This window comes from Nerophis lumbriciformis, linkage group LG02 (genome assembly GCF_033978685.3).
Source record: "Nerophis lumbriciformis linkage group LG02, RoL_Nlum_v2.1, whole genome shotgun sequence".
NCBI classification, from domain to species: Eukaryota; Metazoa; Chordata; class Actinopteri; order Syngnathiformes; family Syngnathidae; genus Nerophis; species Nerophis lumbriciformis.
This window is the reverse complement of record NC_084549.2, coordinates 51,786,615-51,811,139: the sequence shown is the minus strand read 5'-3', so window position 1 is coordinate 51,811,139 and position 24,525 is coordinate 51,786,615. Positions and strand designations below refer to the sequence as shown.

The window sequence follows — 24,525 nt, the reverse complement described above, 5'->3', positions numbered from 1 at the left end:
GTTTTTATCTGCCACGTGTAGAAAGCCAGTCCGTGAAAATAATGCATACATTAAACCGGTCCTTGGTGGACAAAAAGGTTGCAGAACCCTGATCTAGCAGCTATGAAATAATAAAAGGATGTTGCTGAATAGACGATGTCTCTAATATTTTAAATTTCTGACCGTCTAAATATGTTGAAACACATACGTAGGATTCGCTGTCTATCGTGTGTATGTGCAGCGCGAGCACTCCTCTTTTACGGCCATGTGTAAATCTGTCCGTTTGCGAATCCATTTCAAATGTGCTAAATAAAACACAAAATTCTTCTCCAAGACGGTGATGAGTTAAAGTTAAAGTTAAAGTACCAATGATTGTCACACACACACTCTGTGTGGTGAAATTTGTCCTCTGCATTTGACCCATCCCCTTGTTCACCCCCTGGGAGATGAGGGGAGCAGTGGGCAGCAGCAGCGGTGGCCGCGCCCGGGAATCATTTTGGTGATTTAACCCCCAATTCCAACCCTTGATGCTAAGTGCTAAGCAGGGAGGTAATGGGTCCCATTTTTATAGTCTTTTGTATGACTCGGCCGAGGTTTGAACTCACAACGTACCGATCTCAGGGCGGACACTCTAACCACTAGGACACTGAGTTGTGTTGATAAATCACATTGTGCCATTCTCCTGCCAGTATAGTGGCCGTTTTGACGATCAGCATATATTTTGCATATTCATGAAGACAGAGACGCAAAATGGATTGCACGCCTTATTCTGCTCACTTAACAAATGCATTCCACTGTGCACAAGTTTAGCAGATCAGCTTTGTGTGTGCTACCAAGTTTGCACATGTTTTAGTACACACAAACCTTTAATAAATTAGGCCCATAATGAGTTGATAATACAAATACCAGCAGTACCTTCTTAAAAGTACAGGACTCAGTGGGTCAAAATGCTGGCTGCTTGGTATGAGATCAAATACTGTTTCCCTCAATCTAATGCCATTCATAACCTTTTTATTTAATATTTATTATGCACTTGACATTATTTCCTCTGTAACAATTAAGCTGTTAAGAAAATGGTATACTGTTCCTATTGTATAAAGCAGGGGAAAAAATACTAATTTCCCCCAATGCACAGTACTTTATGTGTGTAATCTAAAAATAGCTGAAAAAGGAAACAATAATTACTCACCTCATTCAGCGCATGCAGTGTAGCACATAAAGTATGAATCAAAGTGGATTAACAATTAGGCACACTGCAAACCAGCTCCAAGTTAGTCCTGAATTTCAACACATAAACTTGTTATAGAATGAATGCACACTTTGGGTAGAGAAACTGAGATGAAATGTTTCTAAAAAGATATTCCCTTTGCTGTCAGAGTTTGCATTAGCCTTCAAATACCAGATATTGACTATTTGATTAAGTAAATATCAGAAAATAGCATGGTCGCAATGTAAAACTGATTTAATGGGGTGCAACCAAGGCTCCTCTCTACTTTTGAAGGTTTTTATAACTACTTTTAACACACTGATTAAAAAAAATGTCACAAAACACAGCATCAAAGATTTTGCGATCACACCCATTCTCGCAAACTACAAACATTACAACTCAATTCTCCACAATTTCGCCGCACAATTTCGCAAATCGCGCATCGTAACCGTCTAACCCAGGGGTGTCAAACTCATTTTAGATCGGGGGCCACATGGAGAAAAATCTACTCTCAAATGGGCCGGACTGGTAAAATCACGGCACGATAACTTAAAAATAAAGAACTTCAGATTGTTTTCTTTGTTTAAAAATTGAACAAGCACATTCTGAAAATGTACAAATAATAATGTTGGGATTTTTTTACACTTACATGTTGCGGTTAATAGTATTCTACCTTTATTTGTTGTTATTTATACTTTCTGAATAACATATGTGATAATGTTAATCAGTCAACTCATTAGTGTTAATTTCCAATCTATCAAGATTAGGGCTGTCCGATAATGGCTTTTTACCGATATCCGATATTCCGTTATTGTCCAACTCTTTAATTACCGATACCGATATCAACCGATACCGATATCAACCGATATATACAGTGGTGGAATTAACACATTATTATGCCTAATTTGGACAACCAGGTATGGTGAAGATAAGGTACTTTTAAAAAAAATTAATAAAATAAAATAAGATAAATAAAATACAAACATTTTCTTGAATAAAAAAGAAAGTAAAACAATATAAAAACAGTTACATAGAAACTAGTAATTAATGAACATTAGTAAAATTAACTGTTAAAGTTTAGTACTATTAGTGGACCAGCAGCACGCACAATCATGTGTGCTTACGGACACATATGTAGCATAATCGACAAAGATACAAATAATTGCTATTGCGACATCTAGTGGACACATTTAAACAGCAGTTTATTTCATTCAAAAATTTCGGCTCATTTTTATGCTTAGCAAACTCATCCCGCGGGCCGGATAAAACCTACCTTTGACACCCCTGGTCTAACCAGTCCCTGCATCACTTCCTTGTGTGGCTGAATACTATTTTGCTGTGCAATGTTGCTAAGATGCTTCTGTTTTTGTTCTTGATATTACCAATATACTATATTACCAATATATGATATTATACTGAGGGAATTTCCCAACCATGTATTGCAAATTTCACTTTGTCTCACAATTGAATCACAACAAACAAAACAACAAAAATGTCCATTTCAATTTAATAGAAAAACTCCCCGAAGACATTAAACACCTTTGCAGCATGGTTCACATCTTAGAGCGGCCATCCAGAAACTTCAGGGTTCCTGGTTTAAATCCAGCTTCCGCCGTCCTAATCACTGCCGTTGTGTCCTTGGGCAAGACACCTCACCCACCTTGCTCCCAGTGGTGTATGAATGTGAATGGCTGCAAATGGCAGCCACGTTTCAATCAGTCTACCCCATGGTAGCTCTGACTTCAAATGTAGCTTACCACAATCCAAGTGTGAATGTGTGATGAGTCACTGTGAGGTCGGGGTGCAACGATACGTCGACATTGTCAAAAAATATCGACAATAAAATGACGTCATCACTTGTGTGTTTCCGAAGGGACGCGAGTCAACAACATAGAAGGTGAAAAGATGTAAAGTGTGGGAACTTTTCCTCTTATTCTTGTTAAAAACATGAATACCTTGCTCATTTTGCAATGCAGGTTTAGTTTTTAATGACACTACGTCTGCGATACAGGAGCATTTTAAAGTTAAGTTAAAGTTAAAGTACCACTGATAGTCACACACACACTAGGTGTGGTGAAAATTGTCCTCTGCATTTGACCCATCCCCTTGATCACCCCCTGGGAGGTGAGGGGAGCAGTAGGCAGCAGCGGTGCCAATTCCAACACTTGATGCTGAGTGCCAAGCAGGGAAGTAATGAATCCCATTTTTATAGCGGGGGAAAGTCAAACTTCTGGTGGATGCAAGCTCAACTCGGTTAGACAGTTAACCTATTGACCTTGCTAGCTCGCTAACAAGTGTGAGTTAAGTTGTGTGAAAAATAATAAATAACTATAATTTTAGCCAAAGTTTGCCAGCTAAACTTTGTCCAAATCAATTCAAATATTTCTAAAAACAGCATCAATTTGCAGTGCGATGCAGAATGTCAAAAAAAAGAAGTAAATCCCACGCAAACAAACTTGCACACGCACAAACAAAACATTAGGCATCAATGCTTAAAATGTTAAGAATTAATGATACAGTTCTATACATTGAGTCTAATGTTTTGCTACAAATGCAAGGAGTTCATCAATAATCAATATTTTGCCTGTGTGCAGCTTTTACACACATGCTTGTTTCTTTTTGAGCAAGTTGGACAGTTTTGGTGATTTGTCGTTTGTTGTTATCGGTGCCATTTTAATTGTCCTTTTTTTTTTTTTACATAAAAATTAGTTTTTTGTTTTTTTTTAGCACTTTGCCCATTTAAAAGCAAGGACAGACAAACGTTTAATCGTTACTTTTATTTTGTAACAGCTGAATGAGCAAATTAGGTATAGTATAAATTAGAGATGTGCGATAATATCGGCCTGCCGATATTATCGGCCGATAAATGCGTTAAAATGTATTATCGGACATTATCGGTATCGTTTTTTTTATTATCAATATCGTTTTGTTTTTTTTATTAAATCAACATAAAAAACACAAGATACACTTACAAATAGTGCACCAACTCAAAAAACCTCCCTCCCCCATTTACACTCATTCACACAAAAGGGTTGTTTCTTTCTGTTATTATTATTCTGGTTCCTACATTATATATCAATATATATCAATACAGTCTGCAAGGGATACAGTCCGTAAGCACATATGATTGTGCGTGCTGCTGGTCCACTAATAGTACTAACCTTTAACAGTTAATTTTACTAATTTTCATTAATTACTAGTGAATAAGCGGTAAAAAATGGATGGATGGATGGATAATTTAATATTGTTTTACTTTCTTTTTTATTTAAGAACATGTTTTTAATTTATTTATCTTATTTTATTAATTAAAAAAAAAAAGTACCTTATCTTCACCATACCTGGTTGTCCAAATTAGGCATAATAATGTGTTAATTCCACGACTGCATATATCGGTTGATATCGGTATCGGTTGATATCGGTATCGGTAATTAAAGAGTTGGACAATATCAGAATATCGGATATCGGCAAAAAGCCATTATCGGACATCCCTATTATAAATACATATTTATGAATTAATTAGTCATCTTTGTTGTTTGTAAGCACATGCCTAAAATATCTCAAGCTGAATTTAAAAGTTGAAAAAAATATATGTATATAAAAGTCAATGGCTAAATTAGAGCCGCTAAATATGTGTACACTTTATAATCCGAGTAGTTGACTAATTGTTAAGATAGTCGATGACTATCAACTATCAAAATAATCGTTAGTTGCAGCACTACTTGGAGTGTTGAGAAAGGTATCCTATCAATCCATCCATGTTCTATATGGCAAATCCTCATTGGGTTAGCTGGAGCCTATCCCAGCTGATTTGGGACGAGAGGCAGGGTACACCCTAGACTGGTCGCCAGCCAATTACAGTACACACACTCACATTTATATCTTTATACCAATTTAGTGTCTTCAATGAACCTAACATGCATATTTTTGGAAAGCTGGAGTACCCAAAGAAAACCCACAGATGCACTGGGAGAACATGCAAACTCCACACACAGATGTCCAAATGGAGATTTGAAGCCAGACCTCCCAGATCTCCTGACTGTGTGGACTACACGCTAACTACTAGACCACCGTTTTAATAATTATTTATCGATCTCAAAAAAGGCTTGCAAAATCCTGGGGGAAAGACAAAAAGTAGATTTTTTTCCCCCCCGAAATAATGATAAGGTTTATTATGTAACTCCTTTTGTCAAGTTCAGTTCAGTTCAGTTTATTTGGAACATGCATACGATACAATGTAACTCATCACATATTTCCAGTTGTTTCATTACAGCACGTCTGCAAAAAGAGTAGGAAGAAGCAGAGCTTATTTAATCCTACCCCTTTTCATACCATAGCAATTTTATCCTATTCCCTTGTTCTCTGCAACATAACAGTGAACAAATAAATAATAAATAAATAATATACCATAGTAAGTAAACAAATAATAATAATCGATAATCTTTGTCTCAATAAAAGAAAAAAAAAAGTTAATCATAATTCTTGTTCTGTGTACTTTGTACTTGTAGTTTGAAGTCTCTTATACTGGATCATATTGGTGCTTTGTTTGATTTATTTGGTTAATCCATTCCATAATTTATTTCCACATACGGATATGCTAAAGGTTTTTAAGTGTTGTACGTGCATACACATGTTTTAAATTAGATTTTCCTCTAAGGTTATATTTCTCCTCTTTTGTTGAGAAGAATTGTTGTACATTCTTGGGTAGCAGGTTATAGTTTGCTTTGTACATCATGTTAGCTGTTTGCAAATGCACCAAATCGTTGAATTTTAATAATTGTGATTTAATAAATAAAGGGTTTGTATGTTCTCTATATCCAACATTATGTATCATTCTAATTTATCTTTTTTGTAACACGGTTAGTGAATGAAGCGCACATTTGTAGTTGTTTCCCCATATTTCTGCACAATAACTCAGATATGGTAACACTAGCGAGCAGTAGAGAATATGAAGTGATTTTTGGTCCAGAACATATTTTGCTTTATTCATTAGTGACGTGTTTCTTGCTCTTTTATGTTGTATATTTTTTACACGAGGTTTCCAATTCATTTTATCATCTATTATTACACCCAAAAATGTGTTTTCTTTTACCCTTTCAATGTATACTCCATACATTTGTAATTATGTTTGACTTTTTCTTCTACTGTTACCAAATAGCATTATTTTAGTTTTGCTGAGATTCAAAGATAGTCTGTTTTTGTCAAACCATCTTTTAATTTGTTCATTTCTTCTGTTATTATTTGTATTAGCTTTTGTGTGTACTCTCCTGAACAACACACAGTTGTGCCATCTGCAAATAATACTAACTTTAAGTTCTTTGTAACTTTACAAATGCCATTTATATAAAGATTGAACAAGTTTGGTACAAGTATTGATCTCTGGGGTACGCCACAAAATATTTTCAGCTCTGTTGAAGTGTGTTCGCCTAGCTTCACGTATTGCTTCCTGTTGGTTAAGTAGCTTCTAATCCAGTTGAAGACCAACCCTCTGATACCATACCTTTCTACTTTGTCCATTAAGTGGAAGCAACTTTAATTGTTCTGCCTGTCACTACACCTCGCTGCCATGAATAGATGAACAACGATTCATAGTTTGTAATAAATGCAATATTTTGGACCATTTTGTGCTGCTACTTTGTGTTTTGTTTTGTTTGATGGTAACCTTCAAGTACAAGTACTGTAGTTTTACTTAGGGATGGGTACTCTTATAGGTACCGACCAAAGTCTGTCAATACTAACGAGTAACGATTCACATCATGTCACGGTTGCAAACTCGGCATCGACTTGCTTGAAAGAAAAAAAAAACATACATAGGAAAAATAAGGCCTGAAAAAAAATTAAATAATAAATAATGACGCTGATAATATGATTTGGCACTTCATAAATGTTCAAGTTTAAAGAATGTAGGTTTTATTTATGAATGTATGATTGTCATTTTTAACACAAACAACAATTGTTTAGTATTGATGAAAAGAAAATGGAGACAGGCTGGCGACGAAGGCATGAATCAATGCAAAGTGCTGTGCGGAGGTTAGAAAACAATGAATATTCAACGGCTGGCAAAGATCCAAGGAGTCTCATGGCAACGTGATTCAATCCCAAACAAAGCCTTGTCATAACTGATCAAAGTACACGCCAATCAGTGCATTCATTTCTTCAACACTTGGGAAGTGAATTGGCTAAGCTCAGTGAGGAAAAGCACTTCAATCAATGGTGCTCCTGGATGAAATTGTCATGAAATAAGATCGATGCTGCAACAAGACTTGTCTTGGCTCAATGGTGGTTTATAGGATTGAGGTAAATTAAAGTTAAAGTTAAAGTACCATTGATTGTCACACACACACACGAGGTGTGGCGAAATTATTCTCTGCATTTGACCCATCACCCTTGATCACCCCCTGGGAGGTGAGGGGAGTAGTGAGCAGCAGCGGTGGCCGCGCTCGGGAAACATTTTTGGTGATTTAACCCCCAATACCAACCCTTGATGCTGAGTGCCAAGTAGGGAGGTAATGGGTCCCATTTTTATAGTCTTTAGTATGACTCGGCCGGGGATTGAACTCACAACCTACCAATCTCAGGGCGGACACTAACCACAAGGTATATATATACATACAGTGCAGGTCAAAAGTTTGGACACACCTTCTCATTCTGATGCGTTTTCTTTATTTTCAAGACGATTTACCTGGTAAATTGTCACTGAAGGCATCAAAATTATGACACATGTGAAGTGAAAACCCTTTTAGGCGACTACCTCTTGAAGCTCATCGAGAGAATGCCAAGAGTGTGCGAAAAAGTAATCAGAGCAAAGTGTGGCTATTTTGAAGAAACTAGACTATAAAACATGTTTTCAGTTATTTCACCTTTTTTTGTTAAGTACGTAACTACACATGTGTTCATTCATAGTTTTGATGCCTTCAGTGACAATCTAAAATGTAAAAAGTCATGAAAATAAAGAAAACACATTGAATGAGAAGGTGTGTCTAAACTTTTGGCCTGTACAGACTTCCCTCTCCCCAGCCACTTCGTCCAGCTCTTCCCGGGGGATCCTGAGGCGTTACCAGGCCAGCCGAGAGACATAGTCTCTCCAACGTGTCCTAGGTCTTCCCCGTGGCCTCCTACTACTCGGACGTGCCTTAAACACCTCCCCAGGAAGGCGTCCGGGGGGGCCTCCTGACCAGATGCCCAAAACACCTTATCTGGCTCCTCTAGATGTGGAGAAGCAGTGGCTTTACTTTGAGATCCTCACGAACGATGGAGCTCCTCACCCTATCTCTAAGGGAAAGCCCCGCCACCCGAAGGAGGAATCTAATTTCAACCGCTTGTACCCGTGATCTTGTCCTTGCCGTCATAACCCAAAAGCTCATGACCATAGATGAGGATAAGAATGTAGATCGACCGGTAAATTGAGAGCTTTGCCTTCTGGCTCAGCTCCTTCTTCACCACGACGGATTGATACAGCGTCACTGCAGACGCCGCACCGATCCGTCTGTCGATCTCAAGATCCACTCTTCCCCCACTCATGAACAAAACTACGAGGTACTTGGGGCAAGATCTCCTCCCCAACCCGGAGATGGCACACCACCCTTTCCCCCCCGTGAATCATGGACTCGGACTTGGAGGTGCTGATTCTCATCCCAGTCGCTTCAACCTCAGCTGCGAACCGATCCAGTGAGAGCTGAAGATCTTGGCCAGATGAAGCCATCAAGAACACATCATCTGCAAAAGCAGAGACCTAATCCTGTAGCCACCAAACTGGATCCCCTTGTGTGTGTGTGTGTTACTCAAAACTGTACAAAATAGCGCTTTTTGGGCTTCTAGTATTTTTCAAATTGGTTGAGGGATTCTTCAGTGAGTCTCTCAAGCAATGTGTTTTCTTTGAGGTGTTCTCTGGAATTTTCTTCCGTTTTTATTGCAATGACAATAAAGGTATTTTATTCTATCCCACTGCTTTTTGGTCACCATTTTCTCAGCAGAACCTTTGTGTTTTTTGGACTCCAGCGACTCAAATGTTTTTTTGACGTATGCTGCTCCTTGCTAGCGCCTCTTGTGGTACAATAAAACACTATATTGTTTGAATCAAGAAGTATGTCTCGGCATCCTGAGGTAAGGCTACAAACCACAATAGTAGAACGCAACACTAATAACTAAAATGTTCTTTTTTCCCCTCAAAATATGTACTATCTAGCTTTTTCGATTATCAAATTTGTATTGCTTTTTCACTTTGTCTTATATTAAACATGTCAAAATACAGCCCTTTCAGTTTTTAGCCTGTGGCATTAGGTGGAAAACTACATACTGTACCGTGGTTTAATCTAAATGATTAGGATGTGAATATTCACGACAAATGTCGTTGCAACTTTTTCTTCTCATAAGCTTCCTACCACTATGTGCTAATATTGCAACAAAAAAACAACTATTGAACAACTGGAAATGTTTAACCCTATGTAATAAATACAAACATTATACCAGACCCTTCAGGTATTCGCGATGTATGCCAATTTCTTGCAAATTTAACCAATCCTTCCGGATTTTGAGCACCGTTTGGCCAATCATTGTCCCACAAGCCTTCAACAGGACTGAGGGACTGCGGAAGGATCGAGAACATTTTCGTTGATCACATTTAAGATCTATTTTTTTTAAAGTATATTTACACTTTTTTTTAAAATAATGTTTTATATGTGTGTAAAATAACAGTAATTCAACACATTGTAGTGAACAAATAGATTGAAGAGTTGATAAAAGAGATTGCTCCACAATTATTTGCACACGAGTTGTGTGCGCGAGGGATGCAGGATTCACTACCGAGTAACAGAACCCCTTCGAAACCTGAGGACAACCTGAAATGCACCCGAGTATTGCACAATAACAAGCTACTTGTGATTTAAAACACACTTTTGTACAGGACATAAGTACGGGGTACCCACTCCATCTCTCCATCAGTTTGGGAGTCCTTGGCCTGGAAAACATTGAGCCCTGGTCTAACTAACCAATCAAATGTGTCTCTGCTTCGCCCACCATGTCTGGACTTCCTTATTTGCATTGGCAGAGCTGTTGGAGTGTGATGAAAATCTCTCACCATCTTCGATTTACTAACACAAATCAGGGACAAGCGGTAGAAAATGGATGAATGGAAATCACCACTATTGATATAGATAGAAAGTTGTATTGAACAAAATAATAAGCATCAAATTTTTGCCGCAACTTTTTGAAAAAGCTGACACGAAATTAAGCATTTTAAGGTACATTAATCTCTAAAAAAAGTTAACAGTTAGATCTAGTAAAATGTAAACGGGGCGCTTTTATCAAACATTTCACATGCGAGCCCATATAATAAGATTTTTGCTGATGTCGGACCCATATCCGATTTCAGTTTGGGACACCGCTATATAAGATATATGAAAAAACAAGAGTGTGAATAGAAAAATATAATAAGCGGTAGAAAATGGATGTATGGATGCACAGATGGAGGAAAACTGCCGTAGTTTTAAGAGGTCCTTTATTATTGCCCATTCTACTTCTGTCTCTGGACAAAGTCATTGACAAATGAGCCAGCAATGGCTAGATTTGGTTTTGCTTAAGTGTTCAACCGTTTGTCAACAGCCACTTATGTTGACGGGAGTCAGCCAGTCCAAGGGGCGTATACTGTTCCACTGTTTTAGTGGTATTAAACGTATTGCGTGATCAGTTTGAAACAGATCCAGGCTGTTCTGTATTGTTCTAAATTGCCAGAGCTATAATTTTCCATGGGGAAAAATTACTATAAAAACACTGTGACAGCACTAAATTGAAAAAAAACAAATACAATAAAATAAAGAGTTCATTAGCACAATATGAGCCCACGACAACAGCAAACAAATTTAAATCAATGCACAGACTTAGGCGAGCTTTCCAGCACCGTGTGAACATGGAATAACATTTAAACTGGTATACAGTACACATAATGTTTAATACTGTACTTTAAAGAGGAGAGTTCAACTAAGACTTTTTTTCAATGCCTTTAAGAATCTTTCCAGCCTCAACTCAGTGCAGCATGGTCCAGTCCAACAGAACAGTACAATAAGTTAAAAAGCATCACAGTATGCACAAATATCATGCATATGTAACTGCTAATAATTAATTCTTCCTCTGCCAAACATGTTAAAAAAGTGATGCACAGATATACATGTCAAATACATCTCCTTATTAAAAAAAATAGTACAAAACATGTGTGGTAAGTTTTTAAGCTCTTTTGACTGTGGTGTGTTATAACAGGGGAAAAGTACAAAAATAAATATACTATGTACAATTACACAAGCCATTCCAAAGTTATCACTGCAAGGAGAAAGCAAAAAGCAAAATGTTATTTCAAACATGACGTTAGAAAATTGTGAGCATTAGTATCACACTGTGATGCTATGTTTGCTTACTTTGTTCCAACAGCCAGGTACAGGCAGGCCGTCTTCTCCCTGGGATAAAAAAGAAAATGAAGCGTGAACAAACTTAGCCGAGTGAAAAGCAATAATACAAGAAATACAAAAGATGTGACTTGAAAAGCAGTTTACACGAATGAAAAAAATTCTGAACTTAATCACTTCATGAAAACCTCACATTTTCTTTGAAGGTTTTGGTGACTTTGTGGAAAAAACATTGAACATATGTTAAGAGTTGAGTTGAGGTTGTAAACAATAGCAACATTGACAATAAAGTTTTAAAATAAAACAATGTTTATTTAATCACTGAAGTATCGACCATATACTGATAATCTACTCAATATTCAAATTCAATATTTGTATCGATCCACCCACTGTTCACATATCCTCGTATGGTGTGTAGTGTAGCACAGCTATTCCTTGTCCTCCAGTGATAATGGTATTTGTAAAAAAAACATACTTTTTTTCCCACCATGGAGAATGATTTAGAAGCATCTTTATTAGCACTGTTTTTGCCCGAAGCATAGTTTGAAAGTTTGATGTGGAGTTACTTTGGCAGCCAGTTCGCTGGCAGCCATGCTACAGTCCGTTGAGGATGTGTTAGTTCGATTGTCCCTGTCAAATTTGCAGGACACAGCAAGAATGTGTCATCAAGATGCAATATCACAATATGACAATAGTATTAAATTATATATATATATATATATATATATATATATATATATATATATATATATATATATATATATATATATAAGATCCCCTGACGATCAGGGAAACCTGCGAAACAGGCTTGTCGGGATGATATAGCCTCTGTGTTTTTTTCTTGACCTAACGTATATATGCAAGCATATATATATATATATATATATATATATATATATATATATATATATATATACAGATATATATATATATATATATTTATATATATATATATATATTTATATATATATATGCATGTTCTCCCCGTGACTGCGTGGGTTCCCTCTGGGTACTTTGGCTTCCTCCCACCTCCAAAAACATGCACCTGGGGATAGGCTGATTGGCAACACTAAATTGGCCCTAGTGTGTGAATGTGAGTGTGAATGTTGTCTGTCTATCTGTGTTGGCCTTGCGATGAGGTGGCGAATGCAGCTGAGAGAGGCTCCAGCACCCCCCGCTACCCCGAAAGGGACAAGCGGTAGAAAATGGATGGATATATATATATATATATATATATATATATATATATATATATATATATATATATATATATATATATATATATATATATATATATATATATAGTTGTGCTCATAAGTTTACATACCCTGGGAAAATGTATGATTTCTGAGCAATTCTTAAAAGAATACGAATGATAACACAAAAGCCTTTCTTCCACTCATGATTAATGGTTAGGGCGGGGGTCAGCGACTCTCAAGCTGCATGCGGCTCTTTAGTGCCGCCCTAGTGGCTCCCTGGAGCATTTTAAAAAAAGGATTGAAAATGGAAAAAAATGGGGGAATTTTTTTTTTTTTTAATATGTTTTTGCTTGAGGACAAACATGACACAAACCTTCCCAATTGTTAGAAAGCCCCCTGTTTAATATGTATTTGTGTATGCTTCACTGATGAGAATATTTGGTGAACATCGTTTTCCATCCATCCATCCATTGTCCTACTAGTTTCGACGGTTCTTGAACTCACCATTGAGTGGACTGTGACGCAACAGTTTGTTAACATGTAACATCTTCCACTCCATCTTTGTCTCATTTTGTCCACCAAAAGTTTCATGCTCTGCGTGAATGCACAAAGGTGCGCTATGTTGATGTTATTGACTTGTTAAACTTCTAATCAGGCATATTTGGTCAGTGCATAACTGCAAGCTAATCAATGCTAACATGCTATTTAGGCTAGCTGTATGTACATATTGCATCATTATGCCTCATTTCTAGGTATATTTGAGCTCATTTAATATCTTTTACTTTTATCCTCTTTGTATATAATTTAATTTTGCATGTCTAATGACACATCATCTGTATGTAATATTGGCTGCATTTCTGTTTTATGCCATGTTGTTTCAGACCACAGCAAACATTACATAGCTTGCCAAAGATTGTAATAAATATATAAAAAATAAGACAGCCTGCCGTTTCCTTTAACTTGGACACACACATCTATACCTTTGGCCATTAAAAGCCAGTCATTTCCAGGAGTTATCTCACCTTCTGAGTAGCCTCTGATATACTAATGGTTTCTAATGTTGTAAAAATGTGTAGAATAAATATTACATATCTACATTTCTTTCAACAAAGATTTGCTTCTGCCTGCGATACATAGTCATTTTGATAGTAAGATATTATAGCTAATATAGACACTTACATCATGTGTTGCCTTCATTCTAAGACTTATACACGGCTTTTCATGTTTTGCTCCAGTTTCTGTAACATCCTGGGCTGTCTTGCATGAACTGCAAGTTTGAGATCTCCCCAGAGTGGCTCAATAATATTGAGGTCAGGAGATTGAGATGGTCACTCCAGAACCCTCACTTTGTTCGGCTGTAGCCAATGACAGGTCGACTTGGCCTTGTGTTTTGGATCATTGTCATGTTGGACTGTCCAAAAACACCCAGACGCAGCTTGTGAGCTGATGAGTGCAAGATTTCCTACAGTATTTTCTGATAACATGCTGCTTTCATGTTGCCATCAACTTGGCAAAGTTTCTTGTACATTTGTAGCTCACAAATCCCCATAACATCAGTGATCCACCTATGTGGATTACCATGAATTGATTAACGTGGACCCCGACTTAAACAAGTTGAAAAACTTATTCGGGGGTTACCATTTAGTGGTCATTTGTACGAAACATGTACTGTACTGTGCAATCTACTAATAAAAGTCTCAATCAATCAATGTGTTTCACAGTAGGAACGGTGTTCCATTCATCATAGGCCTTGTTGATTACTCTCCAAATTATGGTTGTAACCAAAAAGTTTAATTTTGGTCTCATCACTCCAAATTACTTTGTTACAGAAGTTTTGAGGCTTGTATCTGCGCTGTTGGGGTTAATGTAAGCTGGATACTTTGTGAAATTTGCGCAGAAATGGCTTTCTTCCAGCAACTCAACAATGCAGCCCATTTGTCTTCAAGTGGCTACTTGGGAAGTGAAGTGAAGTGAATTATATTTATATAGCGCTTTTTCTCTAGTTACATAGTGAAACCCAATATCTAAGTTACATTTAAACCAGTGTGGGTGGCACTGGGAGCAGGTGGGTAAAGTGTCTTGCCCAAGGACACAACGGCAGTGACTAGGATGGCGGAAGCGGGGATCGAACCTGCAACCCTCAAGTTGCTGGCATGGCCACTCTACCAACCGAGCTATACCGCCCCACACTACTTATTGTGCATCTTCAAACAACCACACCACATTTTTTCTGAGAATCCTGTATTTCAGCTGAAGTTATTTGTGTATTTTTCTTTGCATCCTAAACACTTTTCCTGGCAGCCGTTGCTGAAATCTTCACTGGTCTACCTGACCGTGGTTTCCCCTCATTTTCTGCTTTTTATTCAACATTTCAACACTGCTGATTAGTATTCTCAATTCCTTAAATTTTTTTCTATACCCCTTTCCTGTTTTATTCAGTTCAATTGCTTTTTCTCGAAGATCCTTTGACAACTATTTTGCTTTCCCCATGACTCAGAATCCAAAGATGTCTGGGCAGCACTGGATGTAAGATGCAACGGTCTGTCAGAAGCCCAGTAACTTCCTGACTTTTTACACACAAATTAATTACAAACAAACAGGTCACAGGTTAGGATGGGAACCTTGATTATACATGCAAACCTGTTTGTGTCAACTTTTGTTCATGTTATCAGGTCAAAGTTACTATGTATATAATCTTTAGCTTCACCCAACCATTAACCATGAGTGGAAGAAAGGCTTTTGTGTTATCATTCATATTCTCTGAAGAATGGCCAATAAGTCATCAATTTATTCCAGGGTATGTAAACTTATGAGCACAACTCTTTACATACGTGCATATATGTCAATCAATCAAAGTGTAGTTCTATAGCCCTTAATCACAAATGTCTCAAAGTGCTGCACAAGCCACAACGACATCCTTGGCTCAGATCCCACATCAGGGCAAGAAAAAACTCAACCCAATGGGAACAACGAGAAACCTTGGAAGGGACCGCAGATGTAGGGGACACCTCCTGGGTGACCGGTGCAATGGATACCGCATGGGTACGGTTCCTAGGACTATTTGTATTGGACATTATATCACACATTTTACATGCACGCCTAAATAATCCAATACTTGATTTTTATCTGATATCAGACCGATATCAATGACGGATTGGGGCAACACTAATTATTAGTTGCACTTAGTAGCCCCGTGTACCATCTCCACTGAACAATAGCGACACACTGCTCTCGTCTTATCCACTTGTCTTTGTCCGTTTATGTATTTCACCGGGAAGCTCAAATGCTTTGAAAATCAGTGACTTTTACAACAGTAGATGGTTTTTATTGCAGTGTATTTGTATAATGAGTAGACACATCATGCATAAACACTTCCTGTCTCTCGCTTAATGTGTAATGTGTGAGAATTTGGAACGCCTCCATACCAGACCGAAAATCAGATTATGAATGTACTGTACGGAATGTACTGTTACACCCCTACTTAGGTATAGTTATTGTTGCTTTTTTCAGAATGTTTGAATGCTTTTGAAGCGGACATACACATAATTTTGTTTGTAGCTTGCAGCAAAGATCTACTTGAAAACACAGTAGTTACTACTCTCCACTGAATCAAACTCATGCTTAGTTTAACGAACCATTTTGCCACCCACTGTTACACGCATCAGTCCAATTTGATTTAGTTGGAATATTTATTTTTCTTTCTTTTTGCTTCAAAGAATGTCTATGGATGTTTTTGTTATTTCAGGTCATTGTATTCTCAGGGCATTCCATACATCGCAACTGGGCTGTTCAGTTTGCCTTAGAAGAAGTTTTGAGTCTCATCATAGTAGGTTTCATCAGTTCATTCTCATAGACTTAAATTGGTCAGATCTAGTCAAACCAGTCTAGTCTTCAAATAATACTCTAAATATTCCAAAGTTGTTACTTTGTTGTTAAAACAAATTGTTCTTTCCTCATCACTAATACAAAATTATTGGAAGTTATTGACTTTAGTATTTTTTCACATGCAGTGGTAACTCAGTTTTCATACTCCCCTCTTTTCGTATGAATCGTTTTTTGACGATCATTTTTGCCAATATTTTGTTCTGGTTTTTAAATACCATTTATCGTTATTGTATGACCAATCATTGCACATAACACACTAGTCTTTCAACTCTGTATCATTTTGCGAAATCCAGTACCAAAACAAACCAACCCATGCGTTAGTGATTTAGCCTCTCTACTTTATTACAAAGGTGGCGTCCCTACCGCACTCGCCGCTAATTGCCACAAAAGGTAAACGTAACCTTTTACCAATTTGGCATTTATATATAGCCTATTTCACATTGTGGGCAGCACGGTGGAACAGGGGTTAGTGCATGTGCCTCACAATACGAAGGTCCTGAGTAGTCCTGAGTTCAATCCCAGGGATCTTTCTGTGTGGAGTTTGCATGTTCTCCCCGTGACTGCGTGGGTTCCCTCCAGGTACTCCGGCTTCCTCCCACCTCCAAAGATATGCACCTGGGGATAGGTTGATTGGCAACACTAAATTGGCCCTAGTGTGTGAATGTGAGTGTGAATGTTGTCTGTCTATCTGTGTTGGCCCTGTGATGAGGTGGCGACTTGTCCAGGGTGTACCCCGCCTTCCGCCCGAATGCAGCTGAGATAGGCTCCAGCACCCCCCGCGACCCCGAAAGGGACAAGCAGTAGAAAATGGATGGATGGATGGATTTCACATTGTTTTCTGCACGTAAACTATAATTATTATGGATAAAAAGGTTCATATTTTTGGGTTTCTAGAATGGATTAATTGGATTTACATAATTTGTTTGGTTTTAATTTCTGTTTTACCTTTTGGAACGGATTACTAATGAAAACAGAGGTACCACTACACGTACAGTAGTCGTAATGCAAAAAGATGGAAGCAGAAAGAACGATTATGTAAAACAAACTAATTTAAAGTTAGGAAATACCTGTACAAATTTAAAAACAAGGTATTGAGGTGTAGAATAAATAGACAAGCAGATATTTTTGAGAATAGTGGATACATGTCCTGATGGTCTGAAAAGTTAAGAGACTGTGAAAAGTCTGCTAACCACACATTCAATTGACTTTCGTAAAGTTTTTGTACATTCCAAATATTTCAGATCTGGTTGATAAAGCATGCACAAATCTGCATCCGAAGGAAATCTAGTTCACTACAATTAAGGAACTGCAGTGTGCAAGTCAAGCAGCTCAGTTTCATCCAGGCAAGCTTTGGTTGTCCAAAAAGTCAAAACATACTTGAGTGAACACATGAAAAAATGCTTTACTGTAGATCCTAGATCCCACTATGCTATGCACAACCCTTGGTAATGTTCCTTAGAATTGGTGCTCCATGCAAGAGAAGACAAAGGAAACATTGCTTATTGTGTGATAAAAATGCTTAAACATTCATGCTCAATAACTTTTTTTCATGCCATGTTAGCCACAAATAGTGTTTTGAAGATAGATAATGTATTATTTATGGGGCATTATTTATCTCCTCACCAAAAGACTTAATTCTCTCTGCATATGGTGAGTGAAGCAATTTAACCCATAAGAATACAGATCTATCTAAAATGACGTTTGATGTACGGCAGAGCAAGTTGAACACGTTAGTGTTGGTTTTTCCTCAATACTACTGGTAAGGATCCAACAATTTTAGTCTCTGATCCTGAATCAATTTGGAGTCCCAATACAATTTTTTTTGTTATAGCAAGTAACTAAAATAAATACAATAACAAATTTTTTAGAAAGCGTTTCTTATCAGATGTATCTGTGGTATTGCATTTAAACAAAATATAGTGTATTATGCACAGTAACTAAACAAAAGTACTGGCTCCCATTTAAATTATTTGGGTTTTGCCCTCAAAGCTTTCCTGTATCCAGAGACTTACTCCCTGACTTTGTAAACGATAACATAAAACACCAAAATAAGATTTTGTAATAACAAGAACAAGAAAAAGAGAAATATTATTTAAATTAATTTAATTTAAAGTCCATATTTTAAGGTTTGCACATGCCTGTATTGTGTACGGAATACATATTCAATGAAAATAATTAAAACAGTAACATTTGTCTATTAGCATTTTTTCTATAGTGACAAATGCGTCAAGTCAGTCATTTTCCCTAGCAATTTTAGGACCGCAATAGAGATATTTGGCTAGCTTGTTTTCTAGGAATTAATTGAATACATACAAGACGAACAGCTTAATTGTAATATATGACACACTATAAAGAATTGTAATTATTAATTGGATTTAAAATGAGTTTCAATGGCAAAAAATAAGCTTTTGGAAATGACCTAGCTTACCCGTGAACTGCTATTTTGCTGATTTTCCGACAATGTTTTGTATGATTTAATTGAATAAATATAGTAAAAACAGTTTAACTGTAACATGTGACACCTTATTAAAGCATTACATTTAATAAATGGATAAAAAATTAGCTTTAACTGTAGAAAATTTGCTTTTGTATATGAGCTACCTTAACAGACAGGTGGCTATTTTGAGGACATGACAACGACTCCAAAATGTCATTTATGGACTTGATTAGTTGCCAGCATTGTTTCTTATGGTTTAAAATGTGCAAGTATAATTTTGATATAAATTCAGGATTAATTTGGGTGAGGGCATGCTGGGAAAGGGAAGGAAAGAGCACCATACCACAGGGCAAGGGGCATCCAGCCCGTCCAGGCCCGGCAAGCCCGGTTCACCTTTCTCCCCCTTAAAGCCTCGGAAACCCTGTTTGTGAAATCATCCATTGAAAAACCAGCTTTGCACCCAAGTAAACCGGTCCGACGTTGTTCACAGAGACGAGGACTCGCCCTTCTGTCCTTGGGTGACCTGGTGCAGGTTTACCTCAACATGCAGGCAAACTGGGACTGACAGGAACGTCACTGAGATGAGAGCATTTATGTTAAACAAATTATGGCAACCGTAAGCCCTTAAGAGAACAAAGAGTGAATTTAAATGAGAAACATGAAGTCTTCAAAAGTGTTGAAGAACCAGATAGTGAAGGCTGGGAGCCCTTAAAGCCAAGTGAATTGTATGCTGATACTCAAAATCAGTGACTTATTCCAGTCAGTCCATTTCCTAGAGAGAAAAAAAATGTTCCACGGGCTGATTTCTGGTTTGACCCGAATGCAGTTTAGCAGTATTCATATTGAATAAACATACTTCAGGGTCAAAATATCCAATTTGGGATTTTTTGGAAAATTGACTTTGTGACCAGAGCAGCCCTGAAGTTGATTAGAGTCACGTAATAGCCGAGCCAAAAAGAAGATGTCTCCAGTGACACTTCGTTTGGGCTCGGAGTCACACATCAGATGACATACCAACGGACATGGGGCATCTAATCCAGGTGCTCCTTGGTCTCCCTTATCCCCTTTGGCCCCCCTGTTGCCTTTCTTGCCCCTCTCTCCCTGCAAACAACAGTGTATCAAAATGACAACTTTGAGTCCTCCTTTGTGGTAAAATTTACTTTTCTGCCATACGAACTCAAGTGTTATTGAGATAACACGAGCCATACGTCGCTCTCATTGACTAAGGGCCTTGTTAGCTAGAAGAACAAATCTGTAGTGCAGAAGCAGAAGTTGGGGAGGAGAGGATAAGAAACATTGAAGTCAGTGTTTGCGAATGTTTGAAAGAATGAACCTGCCGAAGATGTTCAAAGTTAGAGACATAAAACCTTAGCATTTTATTTGTTCGATTGCGCACTTATTCATATATGTGGCTCACAATGTTGTCACATTGTGTGGATATTATTGTCTCTCCTGATTTATTAATCTAATTGCTAGTTTACTGTCTCTTAGCTGGTTCCTCTCTGCTATAAAGTGGTTTAAGTTAGACTTTTGTTAAAATGTACAATTGATTTAATCATTTTTGTATCAATACTTCACATTCAGTAGGTCTTCTCGTCTCCTACTGTGTTTTGATCCATATGTGTCAAAGCTATAGTAGTTCCGCATGATAGAACTGTCTGTATTACTTTATTTAACATACTTAAATATACTTAAATCATTTTAGATGCATCTAAGAATCAATCATTTGCCCCCGTCTACTAATTATGGTAATTTTTTGCACTTCGCAAAAATGTCTGGTTGGGATTTTCAACCATCTGGCATTTTGGCACCTCACTCATGTATTTTTCACCCCCCTGTGGCTTACTTTTATGTTCGTGCAGCTGCCATGGACTCAGACTTTATTAATAAAACCGTTGACTGCTCCCTCATCTCGATTTCCTTGTGCGCTTCCTTAATTTGATTGCCTCCTTAATCCATCATTTGAATTTGGTATTTTCTGTCCCAATTATTTTGCCGTTGTTCCAGTCCATGATGTGGTTATTTATTATACATCATGGACTGGGACAACGTCAAAATCATTGGAGGGAACTGAATTAAGGAAGCGGCCCAAGCAAACCATCAATCGGTATGAGGGAGCATTCATGCTCTTGCATAGCTGGGACTCCCTCCTCCAGCGGTGGTGGGGGGGAGCCAACCAGGCAGACCAAGTCTACCTGGTTGGTTGATGGTTAATGGAGGAGAGAGTCCGCCAGATGTATAACAAATAACCACATCATGTACTGGAACAACGCCAAAATCTTTGGGACAGAAAATACTTAATTCAAATGATGGATTAAGGAGGCAATCGAATTAGGAAGCGGCACAAGGAAATCGAGATGAGGGAGCAGTCATGCTCTCACATACATGGGACTCCCTCCTCCATTAACCATAAGGCGGCAAGGGTACCATGTATACATAAACAGACAAAGTAGACTTGACAGGTGTGCCTGGTTGGCCACGCCTATAATAACAGCTGATAGGCAACATGTCACAGTGGTCAGGTGACCCTTCTAAAGAAGACTGCAGATGACAGTCAAAACATGTCAGGTAAACATTCCATCTAATATACCGAAAATATTGACTAACAACAAGAACATTTTTTAAGTCTCTGAACAAGAAGACATAATGAACCTTTGTGAGCAACTATCTAATACGCTTATGCTTTGGAGACTTTTTATGTGTAAGTAATATGCAACTATAATTACTTGATACTTGTATATATTGACAAATGTGCTGTTTTAGACTGCAATAATGTTAAATTAAGGACACTTACTACGAAAGTCTAGCTTGTGTGCTATTGTGTACTTAGCTGTTGTGTAGCTGGTAGATCCTAGCAGCCTGTAGCCTTCCATATTTACCTTTTGTAAATGTCTTGACTAAAATACAAGAAAATACCAACTTTGTGTGCTTATTGGAGAACATTTCGATGTTAACTGGCTGTCTAGCTTTGCACAAGTAAAAACGCTACAGGACTGCTTGAATCGGAGATTAAACACATACATTTTATATGTGAGTCGATATCATCCGATACTTATTTTTTTATTGATATCGGACTTATATCAATATCGGATCGGAACAGCCCTATTCACAGGTGAGCTGGAGCAACTGCAATTTTCTAATTTAATTTTGTGATTATTGGCAATTCCTATAACAGGTTACTTTGTGTAAACTAATCCTGTTATATACAAGGTGGCGGTTATAAACCTGTAGGAGAAGTGATCAGTTGTTAAACGATATGTCCAGGTTTGTAAGCATGTTTAACTGTGAGTGTGCCCTAGCTATAACAGAATGGTTGCTATGAAACAAAACATACTGAGAGGCTCTTAGTTTATTTTTGCCATATAAAAAGTAATTTTTGGCTCAACCAATAATATTAATAACTGAAGCCGCGAGTAGCTGATCGGCATTTAGGGGAACAGGGAAAGGGTTAGGGGTTTGGAGGGGCTTCATGAGCACTTGCATGGTGAATGTGCTGTTAAGTTGTAACAGGAATAGGAAGAAGGAAGTGTAAGAGGAGAAGGATTAACCTAGGACTTGGAATTAGAATGCAGGAGGAGAAGCAGGAGGCCAAAGCTTGTGAGAGGGAGAGAGGGTAACCCCTGTGGTAAAACGAGCCAGGGGGCAAAGGTGGAGGGAAGGAAAAGGGGATAGGAAGACCTGCGGAAACAAAGGAAGATAGGACACAAGAGTAAAAACATCTACAATATGCCATCGCTTAATCAACACCTTCAACTTTGTCATACTTGTGATCAAACTTGACATGTTCTGAGATTTTTTGATTCATTCACAAAGTGGAATGAACGTGACTCATTCATGCACACGCTACTATTCCATGGGAGTCAGTAGAAGGTGTTGAAGGAGCTTATGAAATGTGGGAGTGGAACAATTAAACATGTTAATGGGAGGGAAAGAGAACCATTCTTTTAGAGGGAGGGGATCAAAGTCAGCTTTGATAAAATGCACAGTTTCATCTTAAATGTCCGCTCATTCTTATTCGATCGCGGCGATCACAGCAGACCTGATTATGTCGATGCCTCTCACACTGACATCGACATAATCAGGTCTGCTGTAAATTAATATCTCAACACGACAGAATGTCCAGCTCTTATCCAAACCTGAATAGTATCGATGACCACGTTTCCATGCACGTAATATTCCTGTAATTACCAGAATATAGTAGATATTATGAAAACTTGTCATATTTTTCAAATGACAAATACTGAATCAAACGGATTTTCCAGTTATTAAAACGTCCTTTGGGACCCCTGGGATATACCTGTATCAAGTCCAATATTAGTTCATATAAAAGATAAACTTCTCTTTATTTTTAATTTTGCCCATCATTTAAAATCCTAATGTGAGACTAGAACACATACTGTAGGTCTGTCTTTTTTTGTGCATTGAAAACAACGCTGACAAAAGGCAGAAAATGGGGATCGACCTGCATTGCTTTTGAAGCGCTCTAAAAAAAAAAAAAAAAACAACATCCAAAAACCACCAACAACACTCCATTTACATACTGTGATCGGTATTTTAACAAAGCTGTACTGACACTGTTATTCCATTAAAAAAACCTGCACTTTTTTGGAATTTTGCCAATCATTCACACTATTTATGTGAGACAATGGCTTATGTTTTCCCTTTTCTGTGCGTTTGGGTGATGGGGATTCACCTACCCCGCCTATGAAACCCCTTGTCCAACATCCAAACATCTAATAACCTCGAACAAGGTTAACATACATGTTGTTTTTGTATATGTCATGTAGTAACCGGTACATTCATAATAACATGTAAAAAAAAACTGCTCATAAATATAAAGGGAACACTTAAACGGGGGGGACGGCGTGGCGAAGTTGGTAGAGTGGCCGTGCCAGCAATCGTAAGGTTGCTGGTTACTGGGGTTCAATCCCCACCTTCTACCATCCTAGTCACGTCCGTTGTGTCCTTGGGCAAGACACTTCACCCCTTGCTCCTGATGGCTGCTGGTTAGCGCCTTGCATGGCAGCTCCCGCCATCAGTGTGTGAATGTGTGTGTGAATGGGTGAATGTGGAAATACTGTCAAAGCGCTTTGAGTACCTGGAAGGTAGAAAAGTGCTATACAAGTATAACCCATTTATCATTTATTTATTTAAATGTAACTCTTAAGTCAATCACACTTCTGTGAAATCAAACTGTCCACATAGGAAGCAACACTGATTGACAAGCAATTTCATATGCTGTTGTGCAAATGGTATAGACAGCCTGTAGTTTGTTTTCCCACTTTAATTTGAGGGTGACTCCAAATACAGACCTCCATGGGTTAATACATTTGATTTCTGTTGATTTGTGTGTACTTTTGTTGTCAGCACATTCTCAACTATGTAAAGAACAAAGTGTTTAATAAGAATATTTTATTCATTGAGATC

General features: G+C 37.8%; 1 protein-coding gene across 3 annotated transcripts in view; it reads right to left on the bottom strand.

Annotated features, from left to right (window-relative positions):
- Positions 1-24,525, bottom strand: part of col13a1 (collagen, type XIII, alpha 1) — a 126,805-nt gene that overhangs the window by 4,386 nt on the left and 97,894 nt on the right. The window contains exons 36-38 of one of the 3 annotated variants that reach the window (XM_061964219.2): positions 20,113-20,199; positions 11,590-11,628; positions 10,681-11,494 (exon numbers count right to left, since the gene is read on the bottom strand). In XM_061964219.2, the coding sequence (XP_061820203.1) occupies positions 11,492-11,494; positions 11,590-11,628; positions 20,113-20,199 (129 nt within the window). In that variant the 3' untranslated portion in view covers positions 10,681-11,491. Of the gene's footprint in view, positions 1-10,680; positions 11,495-11,589; positions 11,629-20,112; positions 20,200-24,525 lie in introns of those variants that run through there. The other 2 variants (XM_061964210.1, XM_061964228.2) reach the window with 2 other exon arrangements.